Source organism: Hyperoodon ampullatus (assembly GCF_949752795.1).
Source record: "Hyperoodon ampullatus genome assembly, chromosome: 5".
NCBI lineage: Eukaryota > Metazoa > Chordata > Mammalia > Artiodactyla > Ziphiidae > Hyperoodon > Hyperoodon ampullatus.
This window is the reverse complement of record NC_136918.1, coordinates 46,686,897-46,703,337: the sequence shown is the minus strand read 5'-3', so window position 1 is coordinate 46,703,337 and position 16,441 is coordinate 46,686,897. Positions and strand designations below refer to the sequence as shown.

At 40.6% G+C, this 16,441-nt stretch overlaps 1 protein-coding gene across 5 annotated transcripts in view; it reads right to left on the bottom strand.

Moving 5' to 3' along the window:
* PARL (presenilin associated rhomboid like) overlaps positions 1-16,026 on the bottom strand; it is a gene marked incomplete at its 5' end in the record, with an annotated part of 56,570 nt that extends 40,544 nt beyond the window's left edge. For all 5 annotated transcript variants that reach the window (XM_079704849.1, XM_079704851.1, XM_079704850.1 and 2 more), the window contains 4 exons: positions 3,473-3,521; positions 5,840-5,980; positions 6,450-6,645; positions 15,902-16,026. In XM_079704849.1, coding sequence (XP_079560975.1) covers positions 3,473-3,521; positions 5,840-5,980; positions 6,450-6,645; positions 15,902-16,026 — 511 coding nt within the window. The remainder of the gene's footprint in view (positions 1-3,472; positions 3,522-5,839; positions 5,981-6,449; positions 6,646-15,901) is intronic.
* Between the last annotated feature and the right edge of the window lie 415 nt (positions 16,027-16,441).

Genomic DNA, 16,441 nt, shown 5'->3' with positions numbered 1-16,441 from the left:
ACCAGTAACAGGGCTCTTAAGGACTTCCCTGGTGGCACAGTGGTTAAGAATCCACCTGCCAATGCAGGGGACACAGCTCTGGTCCGGGAAGATCCCACATGCTGCAGAGCAACTAAGCCCATGCGCCACAACTACTGAACCTGCGCTCTAGAGCCCGCGAGCCACAGCTACTCAGCCCGCGTGCTGCAACTACTGAAGCCCACATGCCTAGAGCCTGTGCTCTGCAGCAAAGAGAAGCCACTGCAATGAGAAGCCCATGCACCGCAACGAAGAGTGGCCCCCGCTCGCCACACCTAGAGAAAGCCCATGTGCAGCCACAAAGACCTAATGCAGCCAAAAACAAATAAATAATTTATTTTAAAAAGAGATTAATAATAAGGATTAACAATAATATGTGTGTCTGTAAAGTACCTAACATAGTACTTGAAGCCTAGCTGGCACTCAAGCATTAGTTTTGTTATCCTTTCCCCAGAAATAACTAAAACTATGACGAGTGCCTCATAGGCATCTCTAAAAGCTAGAAATGTAGGGGAAATACTCTCCTTGGGGGTTGCCTGGGACCTCTACTACAGGCTTAAAAGCCTTGCAGAGCAAGGCAATACAGGAGACTAGCTGAAATAGAAAAGTACCAGGGACAAGCCTAACTCTGAAGAATGCTACTTGATGCTCCCCCTTCATCCTACAAACACCAAGTGAACTTATAACAACTTTTTCAGAGCAATGTGAAGTTTGGGGAGATATGTCTGTGTAACAATTAAGACAAAAAAAAATCCCTAAACCAGATAAGGAAAAAAAAAAAAAAAGATTAAGGGATTAAGACCAGTTCTCTGGTAGACCTTGACAAAGTGATTTCCAGGGACAGACTGAGCTAGAAGAGTCAAAAACTAGGGACTCCAAAACTGCTATCAGCTCTAAGGGAGGTTTTTCACCTCACCACTGGATTCCACCTTAAGGATAAAGTAAATTACAGGTATCCCTTATGATTTGAACTGTTCTTATCCAAACCTAGGACTCAAAAGAGATATGGATAAATTTGAGATATCCCTTGTTACACCTCAAGCTCAGGAAACAAATGCATTTGGATAAAACATTTTGCTGTCTGAACTTGCTATAACCAAAATCTTGCCATCCAAATCCATGAGCACATTAGGTTCAGATAAGGATTAACAATAATATGTGTGTCTGTAAAGTACCTAACATAGTACTTGAAGCCTAGCTGGCACTCAAGCATTAGTTTTGTTATCCTTTCCCCAGAAATAACTAAAACTATGACGAGCGCCTCATAGGCATCTCTAAAAGCTAGAAATAGCAAGGTTCGGATAGCAAGGAATTCTTACATGAAATGTTTGGTGTAAAACTGCGAAATCTTTAACCTGCTACAGCTTTCAAGCTGCCAGTGTCTAGGTGTGAATACTACAGAGCAAAGAAGCACACTAGTCTCACAGAGCTTTGAAACTTTCTAGGTCAGTGGCCTAAGGACTTGTCAAGTTCTTTCAAAATACAAAAAGAAAAACACTCAGAGAACAGCTACAATCCAAGGAACATATGGCACAGAATGAATCTGTCACCCCATCCTCAATAAAAGCCAGGAGCTGAGCCAACCTCACTTAGAATCAGCCTAAAGGAAGCAATCGAGGGGCTAAGCAAGGTTAGTGGAATGAACTGGCACCTCTGAAAAAAGACAAGATATAACTAAAGCACAAGTTTATTAACCATGGAAATTTTAGTACATAGCTAACTGATTATAAAGCACCACCAGCAAGTGTTGTGAGGCTAGATTCACTGCTACCAGAATAATTATTTCCTGAAGGAGTCTGAGATGACACTGAACAGATCAAAGAGCATTTCCTCAGCCTTTAAAAGTCACTTAGCTAACCTGACAATAAGTATTTAAGGTCTTTAGCATGACCGTTCACATTTATGTGGTTTGAAGTACTTTATACTCAAGCTGCTAGTTACACTGCAACGTCATCTAAGGGAAAGAATTCTGATTTTTAATTATCTCCAAATACCAACTTCTTTGAATAAACCATTTCCTGGCATGAAAAAGGTTTTAAATTCTGGTCCCAGGTTTCCTCAAATGTTAAATGACAAAATCTTCACAATCTTCAAAGAACACTAAGTTTCAACTAATTGTGAGATACTTTGAAAATATCAAAAGAAATCAAAACTTTGCTACCCTAAGGAAAGGCTATTAATTTTCAGAAAACAAGCAAACAAACCAAAAATCCCAATTAATTCCAATGGAAACGTGTTATTACAGAGCTATTTTTGAAGTTATCATATTTATTAAGACCTCACTGACTAATCAATTATACAGTATGGCAATATACTTTGAAAAATCTCAATCTTTTGATTCAAGATCTCATCGACATTCATTCACTCAATAGATTTTAATTGAATGCCTTTACTGTGTGCCAGGTATGTGCTAGGAGCTACAGCAAAATGAAAAATCTCATCATTGTCCTCAAAGATGCTACCTGTACAATTATATAAGGCAGGTTGTGTTATAAGTGATTAAAAAGTGCAATGAGTTCAGAAAAAAAGCACTTCCTGCAGGAAGCAATGTCTAAACCATAAGCTTGAAGACAGGATCAGGTTCCACCAAGGAGACAGAAAAATTAAACCTTCCAGACATAGTCTGAATGAAGAAACATAAGTACCTTTTTTCTCCACTTAAGTAGGTATAGAAAATTAAGAGTACCATTAAGTCTAACCATATTTAAGGAAAAGCAGTATTTTGCTGTTTCTCTAGGAAGATTTTTTCCCTATCTGTACAACTGTTAAAGAACTTACAAATCCATTTCCCCAAATTTCTCAAAATAACTAAGTCCATAATATATTGCACAAGTGTTACCTTGAAGAGCCAGATCTGTCTTCCATAAAAATTTAAAGAAACAAATTATCATAGTGATATACACGTTATGCTTACATTTAAAGAGGATTTTATAAACAGCATGGTATAGAAAAGAGAAAACCGGCTTTAGGATGAGACAGACCTGGGTTTTGAAACTCAGCTCTTACTTACTAGCAGTGTGACCTTCGAAAAGTTCCTTCTCTGAAAGCCAGTTTCCTTATCTGTAAAAAGGGAGATAACTACCCTGTAAGCAACCCTGTGAGGTACAGAAAGAATATGTATAAAGCATGCTGCATAAAGAAGGTACTTAATCAATGTCCCCTTTAGTTACTTTAATGGGAAAGTAATAATTACTCATAACCTATTTCACAAGCTAGGATTTTACGACAAAGATAGATCATTTGATCAATATCATACTAGATCAAAATTAGAAAATAACTGACCCAGAGCCTCGTGTATACCTTTATGCCACACTACTTTCAAACCATTACATTAGCCTGAAGGTACAGAAACTGTCTTCTAAACCACTGATGAGCATGGTACAAAAGCCATACTGTACCTTTTGGTTTGATTTCTCTTCCCTTGAATGGCTAAAACGTGTAAGCTAACACAAACCTGTCACAGTCCGCTGGCCATCACTTAGGTTATTCCACCACTTGTTAATCTAAAACAGAAGAAAAATTGCATATCACCAAATGGTAAGTAATTTCAGGCTACGTAAATGAAAAGCAAGAAAGAAAATGCTTTGTGCATAAATGAAAGAGTCCTCATCTATAAAAATCTCTACTGAACAACAGACATAACAAATATGTGATAGAGTGGAAAACACAGGTGTTTTATAGTCAGAGAGCCTGCATTCTCTACACAAAGCCACTGATTAGCTCTGTGACCTCAAATTACTTCTAAACTTCAGTTTCCTGATACATAAAATGGAGACAGTAACAGATATATAGCAGTACCACTGTGAGGAATATCAATAACGTCAAGTACCTAGCACACTATCAAGTGACTGTTCACCAAGACCCAACCTAGTTTTAAAATTCTAACCAAGAATATTTTCTACTAAAATTGCCTTTTTTTTTTTTAAGGTATAATACTAGATTGAGATTTAGAAAAAGACAGAATCCTAATCTTTTAGGGACACACCTTGAAATTTTTATAGATGATATATGCCTAGAATTTGCTTTATAGTAATCAGTGGTGGGGAGGGAAGGGAAAGAAGGGGAACTAGATAAAACAAAGTTGGCTATGTGTCAATAATTGTTGACACTGGATGATAGGGGTTCATTATACTATTCTCTTCACTCTTTTTACTTTACCTTTGAAATTTTCCATGATTAATGTTTTTTAATTTAAAAAAACTATGTTCTAACTATGAAACTGAACCAGACTTTGTATACTAATACAGAAAGAAACCCAAGGTAAAGAAGAAAAGTTATAGATCAACATGTATTTGATTCATGCACAAAAATGATTCCATTTTTGTAATTCAGTTGACCCTTGAACAGCAGGGGTTTGAACTGCACTGGACCTATATGCAGGTTTTTTTCAATAAATATGTACTACAATATACTACACCATTCGCAGTTGGTGGAATCCACAGATGTGGGACCGCTGTTATAGAGGCCCAACTATAAAGTTACAGGCACATTTGCCACTGCATGGAGGGTCAGCGCTCCAACCCCTGAGTTGTTCAAGGTCAACAACAATTAAATGTGTGTGAACTCTCAGACCTTACTCACTGCATATGTAGTAGTGGGGCACGGGTTCCCAGGACTTTCACTTCCCATGTTATATTTATGCGTTATTTCAATTTTAACATGGATTTTATATTTTATCTCTTATCATTTAACTACTTTAAACAAATCCATCTTTGGGTGAAGATCATGTATATTGCACATGTCATTTTCACCATTCCAAGGAACAATTTGGGTATCAAAACTTTATAGTGCAGAAGCCTGTAGCTTTCAAGGGATCCAGGACTGTGGAATAGGTCAGTGTTACTATCTTCTCAAACGTACTGTACTGAATAAAAACCATTGCTCATTATTGCAGGTTTTACCTGCAAATATTACATCCATTGTTCTTCTGACATAAAGCCTCTCTAGAACTGGTAGGGCTCATGCTTCTTGTGTCTATGGGGAAACAAGGAGGAATGAATCCTTCTCCCTACTTAGAGGAACCTTCAACTATCATTAGAAAAAAGAAAACCCAAGGCTGCTCTCTCACTAGCCAGGAATAAGAAGTTCCAAGGAAGAAGAAAACTGAAGAGGATATCAACACTCTCTCCAAACTGGAAGAGCAGTGTGTCATAAAAAAATGCGGAGATGCTTGAAAAATAAATGGACCTGGATCCACAAATTAGCCTATGGTCTCTGCTCAATAAGTACTGGCAAATGAAATAAAATATATGCTTTATCTAAAAGGCAACATTTTAAGAAAATCAGTTAGGTGGAAGGAAGGCCATCAACTTGCATATGAAATAATGAAAAGTTCTAAAAGCTCTATATTTGTACCCTTTTCTTGCATCTTGATCCCCTGAGCACAGTTAGAAAAAACATCAACAGTGGTTATTTATCAGAGATATATAAACATCATGTCACTGAGAAGCTTTTTAAAACCCACAGAGTATCTCTACCCCTCAAGCATAAAACTCCCTGTGATTCTAATATGTACTCTAAAAGTAAAACAGTGGCCCTTAGTAGAGCTGGAAGTTCCAAAACATTAATTTTTAACAACTATCTGTGGTGATTCTTGATATGTGGGTAGAGGGCCAAATTTCTTGGAACACTGTTACATACGTTGCCAGACATACGAAACATTAATACTTACTACAATGAAATGACTCTAAAGAAGAATATTAACTGCAATGACTTCACATCTACTGATCTAATGTTGCCATTAACTAAAAACAACTGCATAAATAACCAGACTTCAAAAACTGATCAATTAGAACAAAAAAAATGCCATGTTTATCTTTACCTCCTTTCTGAAGTCTCCTTCCTTCTGTGGTCTTATGCTATCCAACCAATCAGCTTTTATACCATCAAAATAACTCTGGACCCTGGATTTCAGTGATTCATATTGCCAAATGGCAGCTGATCCAAATGCACAGCCTGTAAACTATATAAAACAAATATATTACAAAAAAAAATTTTTTTAATAGATCTATACATAGTTCCAAGGATGATATTTCATTTTCATTGCTTTTTATAAACATAAGGAACATCTGGCACACTGAAACTTACTAGGTGAAAATAACACTTAATTGTTTCCCATTTTATTAACATTACAGTACCCTGGGGCCTGTTTACAGTTAGAACTTTTCCAATAAAATTCAAAATATCAACTCAGTATCACTTGCATTGTTATACCAAATAAGAGGCCCATGAGTCTCTTCTCCAGGGCTTACATAAATGACCCATACTCTAACAGCAATTATTAAATTCATGTTCTATTGTAATCACGACCCCAGATCCTTTTGATCCCACTCCACTTGTCTTTAAGGGAGCCCAAATAGGACAAGTAGTATTGATACTTTAACACTACACCTGCAGCAAGGTAGGTAACTCCTAGTGACGTGAGCTCTTACCCCAACAGTAAAAAACAAAGGCTTTACAAGAGTCCTTATAGGATAGGGAGAAGGATAAAAGGCTGTTTCTTCTACAGGAGGAATCAAAGCACTTCTCTTGTATGCTTCACTACTTGTTCCTGTGTCTGATCTTCGAGGTTCAACCTTCCTGGGTGCTTTTCTGAATCCACATTTTTGCTGAATAAAAAAGTTAAACCTATAGGGGAAAATAACAGATTAGAAACAGAGCTGCAGGGACGTGGGTTCGATCCTTGATTGGGGAACTAAGATCCCACATGCCTCGGGGCAACTAAGCCCACGCGCCACAACTACTGAGATCACGCACCTCAATAAGAGAGCCTGCGTGCCGCAAACTACAGAGCCCTCGTGCTCTGGAGCCTGAGCAACACAACTATAGAGCCCATGCGCCCTGGAGCCCGCGCACTACAACTAGAGAGAGAAAACCCTCACGCCACAACTAGTAAGAAGCCCGAGCGCAGCAACAGAGACCGAGTGTGGTAATGAAAGATCCTGTGTGGCTCAACGAAGATCCCGTGTGCTGCAACTAAGGCCCGATGCAGCCAAAAAAAAAAAAAATAATAAGGAAAATAAATAGGAAGGAAGGAAGGAAGGAAGGAAGGAAGGAAGGAAGGGAGGAAGGGAGGGAGGGAGGAAGAAACAGAGCTGCATCTTGCAAACATCAACCTCTACGAGCCTCCCCAACTGAGGTGCATCATCACCATTTCAGTTTATTCTCACTATGCAGCCCAAAAGCTGCCAAGACTCCTACTCCCAGGTAGGATTCAGTCAAAACAATGAAATGTGCCCTTCTGGAAAAGGAGAGACATAAACTACAGCAGCTTTACAGGGCATCTGTTTGGGCCGTTACTGTGTATCAATCCACACAATAATTTGTATCCATCCCCCACAGTATCCATTCCCCCCAGTCTGCAATCCTGTAAAAAGCTGGAGAACTACAAGTTGTGGGGTGAATTAGCACAGAATAGCTTTATTTTTTTTTGAAGTTTGGCCAAACATTTAAATCAAATAATGATTTTCCTTTTATAAGTACTAACCATTACAAATTGGCAGATTTTCCCCACCTTGCCCCCTATTTACTTCACTACCAGTTTGGGGGACACCCAACTAGATGTTCTATAAAGGGTTTTCTTGTTTGAGTCCTTATAGCTTGACCTCCTCAAAACATCTGACACTACTGATCACACCTGTCAGCGCCTGTAAGGTTGCACTCCCTGCTCTTCAAACTTGCTTTCCTAACGGCTTCCCCCTTTCTCCTATCCCGTAAAGACAGATATGCTTAAAGGCTCTAATAGTTCCTTTACACATTCTCCATTCAAACTGAACCCATATAAATTTGTGAAGCATTTTTTTCTTTTGTAAAATGGTAATTTCCCCCAGGTAGACAATGTAGAGGCCCCTTCCTGTTTGTTCTCATTGTACTCTAATCATACTATATCCTTCTAGACTCATAGAACTCCTGTCTGCCAGTCAGACAGGTCTTCTCACCTTTGTAACCTGGGCCTTGAAACACTTTGGTTGTATAAAAGAAAAAGTTCATTTCTGTGTCCTGGATGACTTCTAAGCAAGTAAATGATTCAAATATATGTCTCTAGTCCCAGCCTCAATTTTCTTGTCTTGTATTTCCAACTATATATTGAATAATTCTACGTGGATATGCTCCCCATTACTTTAAAACCAATATATTCAGAAGGGAATTCATCCCCTTCTACAAGCTCCATTTTCTGACTTCTTTATTCTTTCAGTGGGCCCACAGTTATCTTAATCACTAAGATTAAAAATCTAGAAGTCATTATGGAGTTCTCTCTCCTTAATTCTTACCATCTAATTTAAAACCAAATCTGTCAAATATTTTTTCACTCTTAATCTAGTCCCGTACCCCATGCCTAAACAACAGCAACAGCTGACTTAATTTCAAACATTTTGACATGTTGCATGTTCTTTCCTCATATCACTCTTCCACAAACATTCAACACTTCCTCAAATGCCCTCTCAGAGGGCCAACATTCTCTCCCTAGTTCCCACACAATCCCTTAGTTCATCCCTTTTGGCCTGGAATACTCTACCATTTCCTAACAGATCTCACTGCTTCTAATACTGCCCTACTCCAATTCATCCTCCACATTTTATTAGGCACAAATACATTATCATTCCCCTGCTTTAAATCCCACAGTAAATTGTTCATCATCCCACCAAACTCAGCAATGATACTCCTTTGTTGCGGTACTTACTTCCCTTTAACTTTTTCGTGCCCTTCAAAATTCAGTTCATTTATTTCCTCCTCCAGGAAGCCTTCCTAAACTCTCGCAGGCTGGGTGTCTCCTTTGTACTCCTAGAGTCCTAAAGCATCCTGTATGCACTCTTATACTTGTCTCATTTATTGCCTGTACCATAACTAGATTATCACTTCTGTATTCATTTTATCTCCACCACTAAGGCCAGTTCCTAATAAAGAAAGGGTCAATAATTATGTGAGAAGAAAGAAGGGGTCAAGAATGATTATTGGCTTTATTCTGAATAACTGAAAGGAAGGTGGTACTACTCACTAAGACAAGGAAAGTCAAAGGCACCAAAATAGGAAACTGGAAAATGAGAGATGAATAATTCCATCTTGGGCACTGTTTAAAATGCTTGCAATCACAGCAGCTCAGTTCTAACAGGTAAAAATTGGAACTTAAATTTCCATCAACAGGGGAAAGGATAAACTGTGTTATATTCATACAATGTAATACAGTGATCCCTCAGTATCCATGGGAGACTGGTTCTAGGACCCCCTGTGGATACCAAATTCGGGATGCTGAAATCCCTTATATAAAATGGCGTAATACAGTGACATTCCCCATCCACGGTTGGTTGAATACATGGATGAGGAACCTGGAGATACAGAGGGCCAACTGTACCACTCAGTGAAAAACTACTGATCACACATCACGGGTGCATCTCAAAAACACTGCTGAGTAAAGGAAGTCAAACACAAAAGAGCACATAATGTGTGTGATTCCATTAATGCATATCAAGCTGAAGAACAGGCAAAAATAATTTGTGGTGATCAAAATCAATAGTGGTGGACTTCCCTGGTGTCACAGTGGTTAAGAATCCACCTGCCAATGAAGGGGACACGGGTTCAAGCCCTGGTCCAGGAAGATCCCATATGCTGTGGAGCAACTAGGCCCGTGCGCCACAACTACTGAGCCCACGTTCTAGAGCCCGTGAGCCACAACTACTGAGCCCTCGTCCACAACTACTGAAGCCCGTGCACCCAGAGCCCATGCTCTGCAACAAGAGAAGCCACCACAATGAGAAGCCCATGCATCACAACAAAGAGTAGCCCCTGCTCGCCGCAACTAGAGAAAGCCTGGGCGCAGCAACGAAGACCCAACATAGCCAAAAATAAATAAATTAATTAATTAAAAAAAAAATCAATAGTGGTTGCCTAAAGTGGGACTTGACTGGAAAGGGGCAAGAGGGAACTTGATGGAATGATGGGCAGTATCTTTATTTTTAGGTGATGGTTGCACAGGTGTACACATTTGTCAGAACTAATGGGCTGTATGCTTAATACTTGTATGTTTTACTACATGTAAATTATATTGCAATGAAGTATTTTTAGCATTGGTAGAACGCCCAGGTGATGTCTAGTAGGCATTTGGAAACACGAAACTCAGAAAAATGGTATAGCTACTATTACTATTACTCACCTAAAATGCTCTGTCTTCAACACTGAGTCCACACCACAGTTCAACTTCTCAGACATCACATGGTGAGGACGGGTGATGATGATAAAGTAATTCACCTTAAAACTTCTAATAATTTAGAATTTGTACTAACAAATAAGTGCTACTTCTTTCAACAAAATCTATTTTGGAAAGCAGTGCACTTAGTCAAACAATGCCAATGTTGCTCTGAATGGCTCTGAACTTCAGAACCTAGTCTTATGAATATCCTTTAGCAAGTAACTGTTGAATGGCTAATTGCAAATCTATTTCTAGTTCTTGTTCTGTTGCCTGCTTTTTCTGCAGAGGCTAGGAAAGATAAATATCTTCACTTTTCCAGTCTCTCCTATGGCTAGGGATGGCCATATTACAGAGTTCTGACAAAATGAGACTTAACTGTTTAGAAACTTCTTGAAAAGGTTTTGCTTATCTGATAAAAATGAAGGTATCACTAATGTCACATCCCTCCCACTTCTTTCTGCCTTGAAAAAGGACGCAATTTTCTAGAGATGAGGCAGTCATCTTGAATGCCCAGAGAAAGGCCAAGGGCTTCAGAAACTAACCTTAACATTTTTTGAGCCAATGAGCAAATAGCCACCTACCTCCAATCATTTTATGCTAAATACTCCTCTCGTTCCTTTAAGCAACAATTAACTTACAGCCAAATGCATTCCTAACTGATAACAGTGGCAGATGTTAATCCTTTGCAATTGGATTTGATTTTTATTAAATATTCCAAAGTAATTTAGAGCTAGGTCTAGTAAATAAATTACAAGTAACACCACTTTGGGCCAAAACCCCCAAAGATGTGATATAAAGTAATAGGAATACGTTTCCTTTAAATGTTTCCCTGTAAATGGTTACAAATTGTAACCCAGGGCCTCCCTGGTGGCAGCAGTGATTAAGAATCCATCTGCCAATGCAGGGGGACACGGGTTCGAGCCCTGGTCCGGGAAGATCCCACATGCCATGGAGCAACTAAGCCCATGCGCCACAACTACTGAGCCTGTGCTCTAGAGCCGGGGAGCCACAACTACTGAGCCCGTGAGCCACAACTAGTGAAGCCCATGTGCCTAGAGCCCGTGCTCCGCAACAAGAGAAGCCACCGCAATGAAAAGCCCACACACCGCCATGAAGCAGCCCCCGCTTGCCGCAACTAGAGAAAGCCTGCGCACAGCAACAAAGACCCAATGCAGCCAAAAATAAATAAATAAGTTTAAAAAAAATTGTAACCCAATATTGTTGGTTTCTGGTATTCTTTTTTTTGGCCACGTCTCGTGGCTTACAAGATCTCAGCTCCCCAACCAAGACTGAACCTGGGTCACAGCAGTGAGAACCCAGAATCCTAACCAGTAGGCCACATTTTTTTCTTTTTAGACCAAGAAATATGAAGGATGAGATTTCTTTATATCTCCAACAGCTTAATACTCCAGGATATGTACTCAATCAGTTCTTCTACAGCTCATCAACTCATTTACCATTCTGAAGCACAATGCTTGAAAAGGAATACAAATACACCAGGTTGGGAATCTGGATTTGACGCAAAGCCAGACCTTTTGCCTAGAGTAATATTTGCCTTGAGAATCTCAACAGAAGTTAAGTGTGGGACTGAGGACACCAAGAACAAATTGGCCCCAGATGCAGTTCAGATGCAAAATACATGTTAGGAGTACATACACCAGGAATTAAGAGTTGGACATACAGAACTTGTTGGATAGAATTAAGTACTATGACTTGGCTCACTGAACACCTATTCCTTTCACCTATGGTACATTCACATGCTGCAGGGACTGGAAAGCTAAAAACTATTTCCCAGGTATCCTTTCGGTTAGGAGTCGAGATGTGATCAGGGCCTGCTGATCAGATACATCAGCACAACACCTGAAGTCAGAACTGAGTTGAGTGAGAGGCAGCACACGAGGCATGACTTCTGCTAGTGAAGATAATGGTGGAGACAGCATAGTTCTTACTTTGGTTGGCAGATCCTGATCTGGTAGCAGCTTCCTCAGTTGTCACATTTATTATTGCTTAAAAGAGTTGTTTAAAAGAAAAAGAATATCTGACAGTGACCTATGTAGCCCTATTTTCTATCAAGCCTTTTACAAAATATGTATGGCAAACCCTGTCCTGAACTGCTCGTTCATGAACCACTTTGAATACCAGGAGCTAGAATCTAATCCCTCATCCTTCCAACAACATTTCTACTTAGATTACAATGGTTATCTACAGGTTAATCCTATCTGACTAGAATTTTAAAATTAGGATTTGTAACCAAAGTATTCCAATACAGAAGTTTCACTAGGACTGACAGTGAGCTTTTTTGGCTCAATCCTAGCATCCGCACCTAAGGGTACCCTGGAATTTCCAGCCACTTGGTTTGGGGAGGCACACCAAGCTCCTGACTGGCTTAAGCCAACCTACACGTCCCACATCCCTGGCAACTTTAAGGAATTCAAAGATGAACATGTATCCCAAGTTAGGCCAATCCAGTCCAGTGAAATTAAAATTTCAAGATTTTGTTTGTAATACTGGGGAAGAGAATCTTTTCTGCTGGACTTGAACCTAAAAGTATACAGCCCCAAGAGCTGCTGACAGCCATCTTACAACAAGGAGATAGCATACTGAGAGCATAAAGCCAACGTTTAAGAAGCAGAGACAAGCCATGGAGGAAAATGGAGTCCTGGTGACGATCGGGAACACTGGATCTTGTCTCACCAGAAGCCAGGCTCACCTCTGGACTTTTTAACGGTATAAACCAATAAATTCCCCTAATTATTAAGGTCAGTTAGAGCTGGGTTTTCTGTTGATACAAGGATGCTTTTAGATGTAGTAAGTACTTCATCACACATTATATGACAAGGTACGTTCTCTGTCCTTAGAGAGCTTTTGTTTTACATTTCTTAAAAGTAAAACCAACCAGGAAAAGCGTGATAAATGTCTCCAACTGCAAACGTTTGATATCATATTTAAAGGCCTAGGTTCTTAAGCTCTAACCATTCATATGGGTAGGTAGTATGGAAAAATAAATGACCTGAAATAAGTCTGGAAAACAAAGGAAGCAACACAATAAAATGCATGGGGGTGGGATGGGAGGAAAGAGTCACAAGAGGTATATACCAACTCATGAGGACAGGCCTGCCTTTTTGCTCTGTGCTTTGGTCCTTCTGCCAATAACTAGTGATTTGTGAAAGCAATGTAACGTGCTCAGAGTGGGAAGATCTTATGAATGCTTGAGTTACCACTAACCGCACAATTGTCATGGTTCCATTTTTTAATATCATCCCATAACTTTTAAATAGAAAAGTCATGTCTATATAGCTGTTGCCTTAGTGGTGAGTGAGATAACACAGTCTAGTAAACTGTTTTCAACAGTGTGAGGATAAAGACAATGCCACTTAGATATCATACAAGTCAGCACTAATGTCTATGTTACTATAGATTTGTGTGAATAAACTGAGTAGAAGGGCCTAATGTGCAAATGGAGACAAGACGTGTCCAAGCACACACACACAAGAGACTCATCCCACTTAAAAGAAAATAGTTGTATTTAGGGGAAGGGGCATAAACTCTTGCATGCCACAATTATTTTCTTAAAACTCATCTTGAGTTAATACATGGTGAATTAAACAGGGAAAATAATTGAATATACCTGATTTACTAATTTGTCAGGTATTTAACCTAAATATATCTTAAGATTGTTATCCCAATCTAAAAGATTTAAGCTCCGTGTAAGTGCTACAATCAACTGTTTTCTTCTCTTAGCTAGTTCTATACAACTGACAAATTATGTAGGCTTCTTTCAGACCTAAACCATTTTTCAGCAGTGCTGCCAACAGTTTGATCATGGTAAAGTTTCTGAAAACCCTAAGTGAAATAGTCTCTTTTTTCTGTAAAGAGCCAGACAATAAACATTTTAGTCTTTGTGAAGAACAATTTAAAACTCTGCGGCATAGTGTTTCATTTTGCAACCCTTTAAAGACATAGAAACCATTCTTGGCTGGTGGGCTGCCTTGGGCCTGCTATTGTTTGCAGAAATTTTGAGGAATATCACCACCTGTAGTTCTTGTAAGAAGAAAAAATTGCAAATTCTCAGCTACACTTCAGGCCCATTACATCAAAATCACAAGGACTGAGCCCAGACCTCTGCTTTTTAACCGTATCCATGACTTCATTCCTCCACATACTAATTTTAGAACCACTAGAAGTGAAAGCAGACCTAATAAAGTTATATACAAGGAAACTCATGCTGCTTTCTAGAGGCAAGTAGACATATATTCTATTATATTTCAGGTTTACCTACAATCTCTTGTAATGCACATTTCTGTCACCACAAAAAATGTCAATTTCAAACTTTGCATATAAATGACAAAAAAATTGTGATACTAATCGTCAACATCACATGATGTTTTTTTCAAATGACCTCATTAACCAAGTTGTTAGTTTTCCTTTCCCTTCCTAACACATATCTTGAATATTTAACACCTGTTGCTTCCTGCTAACTGTATTCACTTTTCCTCCCCCTCAAACCATGCAATTTCGATTGGGATTTGAAGTAAAGTGGAAATGGAATCAGGACCACTGAAATCAACCACCACCTCCACCTGACCTCATTCTCCATCTCCTCAGGAGTTTAAGATTAGTGCCTGAGGCTCCATGTTTCAGTGTATCATGAAGTTAAGGTACAATATAAGTCAGTTTTCCACAAATCTCTAATCCTACACACATGCAGTGCTTGTTTAGAACTGCAAGGTTCTTTCACTCCCCGCACCCCTCCCACGCCCCCCAGCACCGGGCAAGATGACAGGAAGGACTGGGATAGGGCCTGGGAAATACAATCTACAAACACTCCAGGTGATTTTAAAATTAAGGATGGCTCCTTGGAGCCTCAATTATTTACCACTGGCTAATCCCCATGTTGATAAACACTTCATGTTCCTTGCTACTATCAGTCAGGTGCATTCCAGGCACACATCTAACCAAGTCAGAAACTGGCAGAGCTGAAATTCTGTTAAAGAACAGGAAGAAATTTCAGAGCCAAAAACACATCAGAATCTTAGTTCAGGGATTTCTCTCTTCTCCCAATTTAGAGTTGAATTACTCTAATACAAAAGCAGCAAATACTGATAGACCGTACTCTTCATACAGCTTCTACTCGAGAAAAATTGACTTTTCTTTCCAAGTCATCTAGAAACCAAATACTCCACTTCCCAATTTCTTTAACAGAAAAGCCTCTCCTACAACTCTACAAGAGGCAAAGTGATGCCCTCCTCTGACTCCGTCTTCCCTTACAGAGTTCTCTAAACGATAAAGAACGTAATTTGTAGTAAAACAAAGGTTTTACAAAGACTGACAGAATCAAATCTCAGCCCTGCCATTCTACCAGCTGTTAACTCTTTACTTGCGGGATTATGAGGCGTGGTGCGCAAGCCCTCACAGATTACCTCTCCTTCCCGACACGTCCCTCCGGATGGGAAAGGGGCTACCGCGGGCTCACGGAGAGTTGGGCCGGGGCTGGTCACTGTGCACCCGGGCAGGGTAGCGCGGCGAGAAGCGAGGACTGGACGGAGGCGAGGGGTAAAGGGGGAGGGAGAGAGGAGGGGCTGGTGAAGAGAGAGGGTGAGCCGGGGGCAGCATAAGAGAGCCGCACGGCCTCCGCCCCTGAGGATGCGCTGCCGGAGCCGAGGGCACGAGAGGAGAGAAGCCCCGAGAAGCGACCATTACCTGCGCCCGAGCAGCCGCGGCTGAGCCAGGGCCGCAGTGAGCTCCTCGCAGCTGCGGCCGCCCGCCGGTGGAGCCCACGCCGGACCACAGCCCCAACCTCTCTGCGACAAGCCTCGCCACGCCATCTTCCCAACCTCTGCCCCACCATGGCCCGACCTTACCAAACCGTGCCCGGAACCACTTCCGGGGCGAAAGGAAGAACCATAGAGTGCCGAGGGGCAGCCTAGCGCGCCCCCGTGCGGCCGATCCCAGGCCGGACCAACCTGAGGGAGAGGGACCCGCCGTCCGGCCGGCAGCAGCAGTCCGGCCGGCAGCAGCAGTCCGGCCGCAGGCAGCGCCCAGCCTGGACTTGGGAGGGGCGTGCGAAAGCGGCCAGGCCTCCACTCTACTGACCCACAGGAAAAAGAGGGGGAAAAACGAATTTATTGAATGATGCCATGTACCTTTACCTAAATTACTGCATTTAATCCTCGCAAAACGCTTAAGATAGATGTTATTACTGCTTTTTTTTTTTTTTTTTACCGTGGTTCTGAGGCCCAG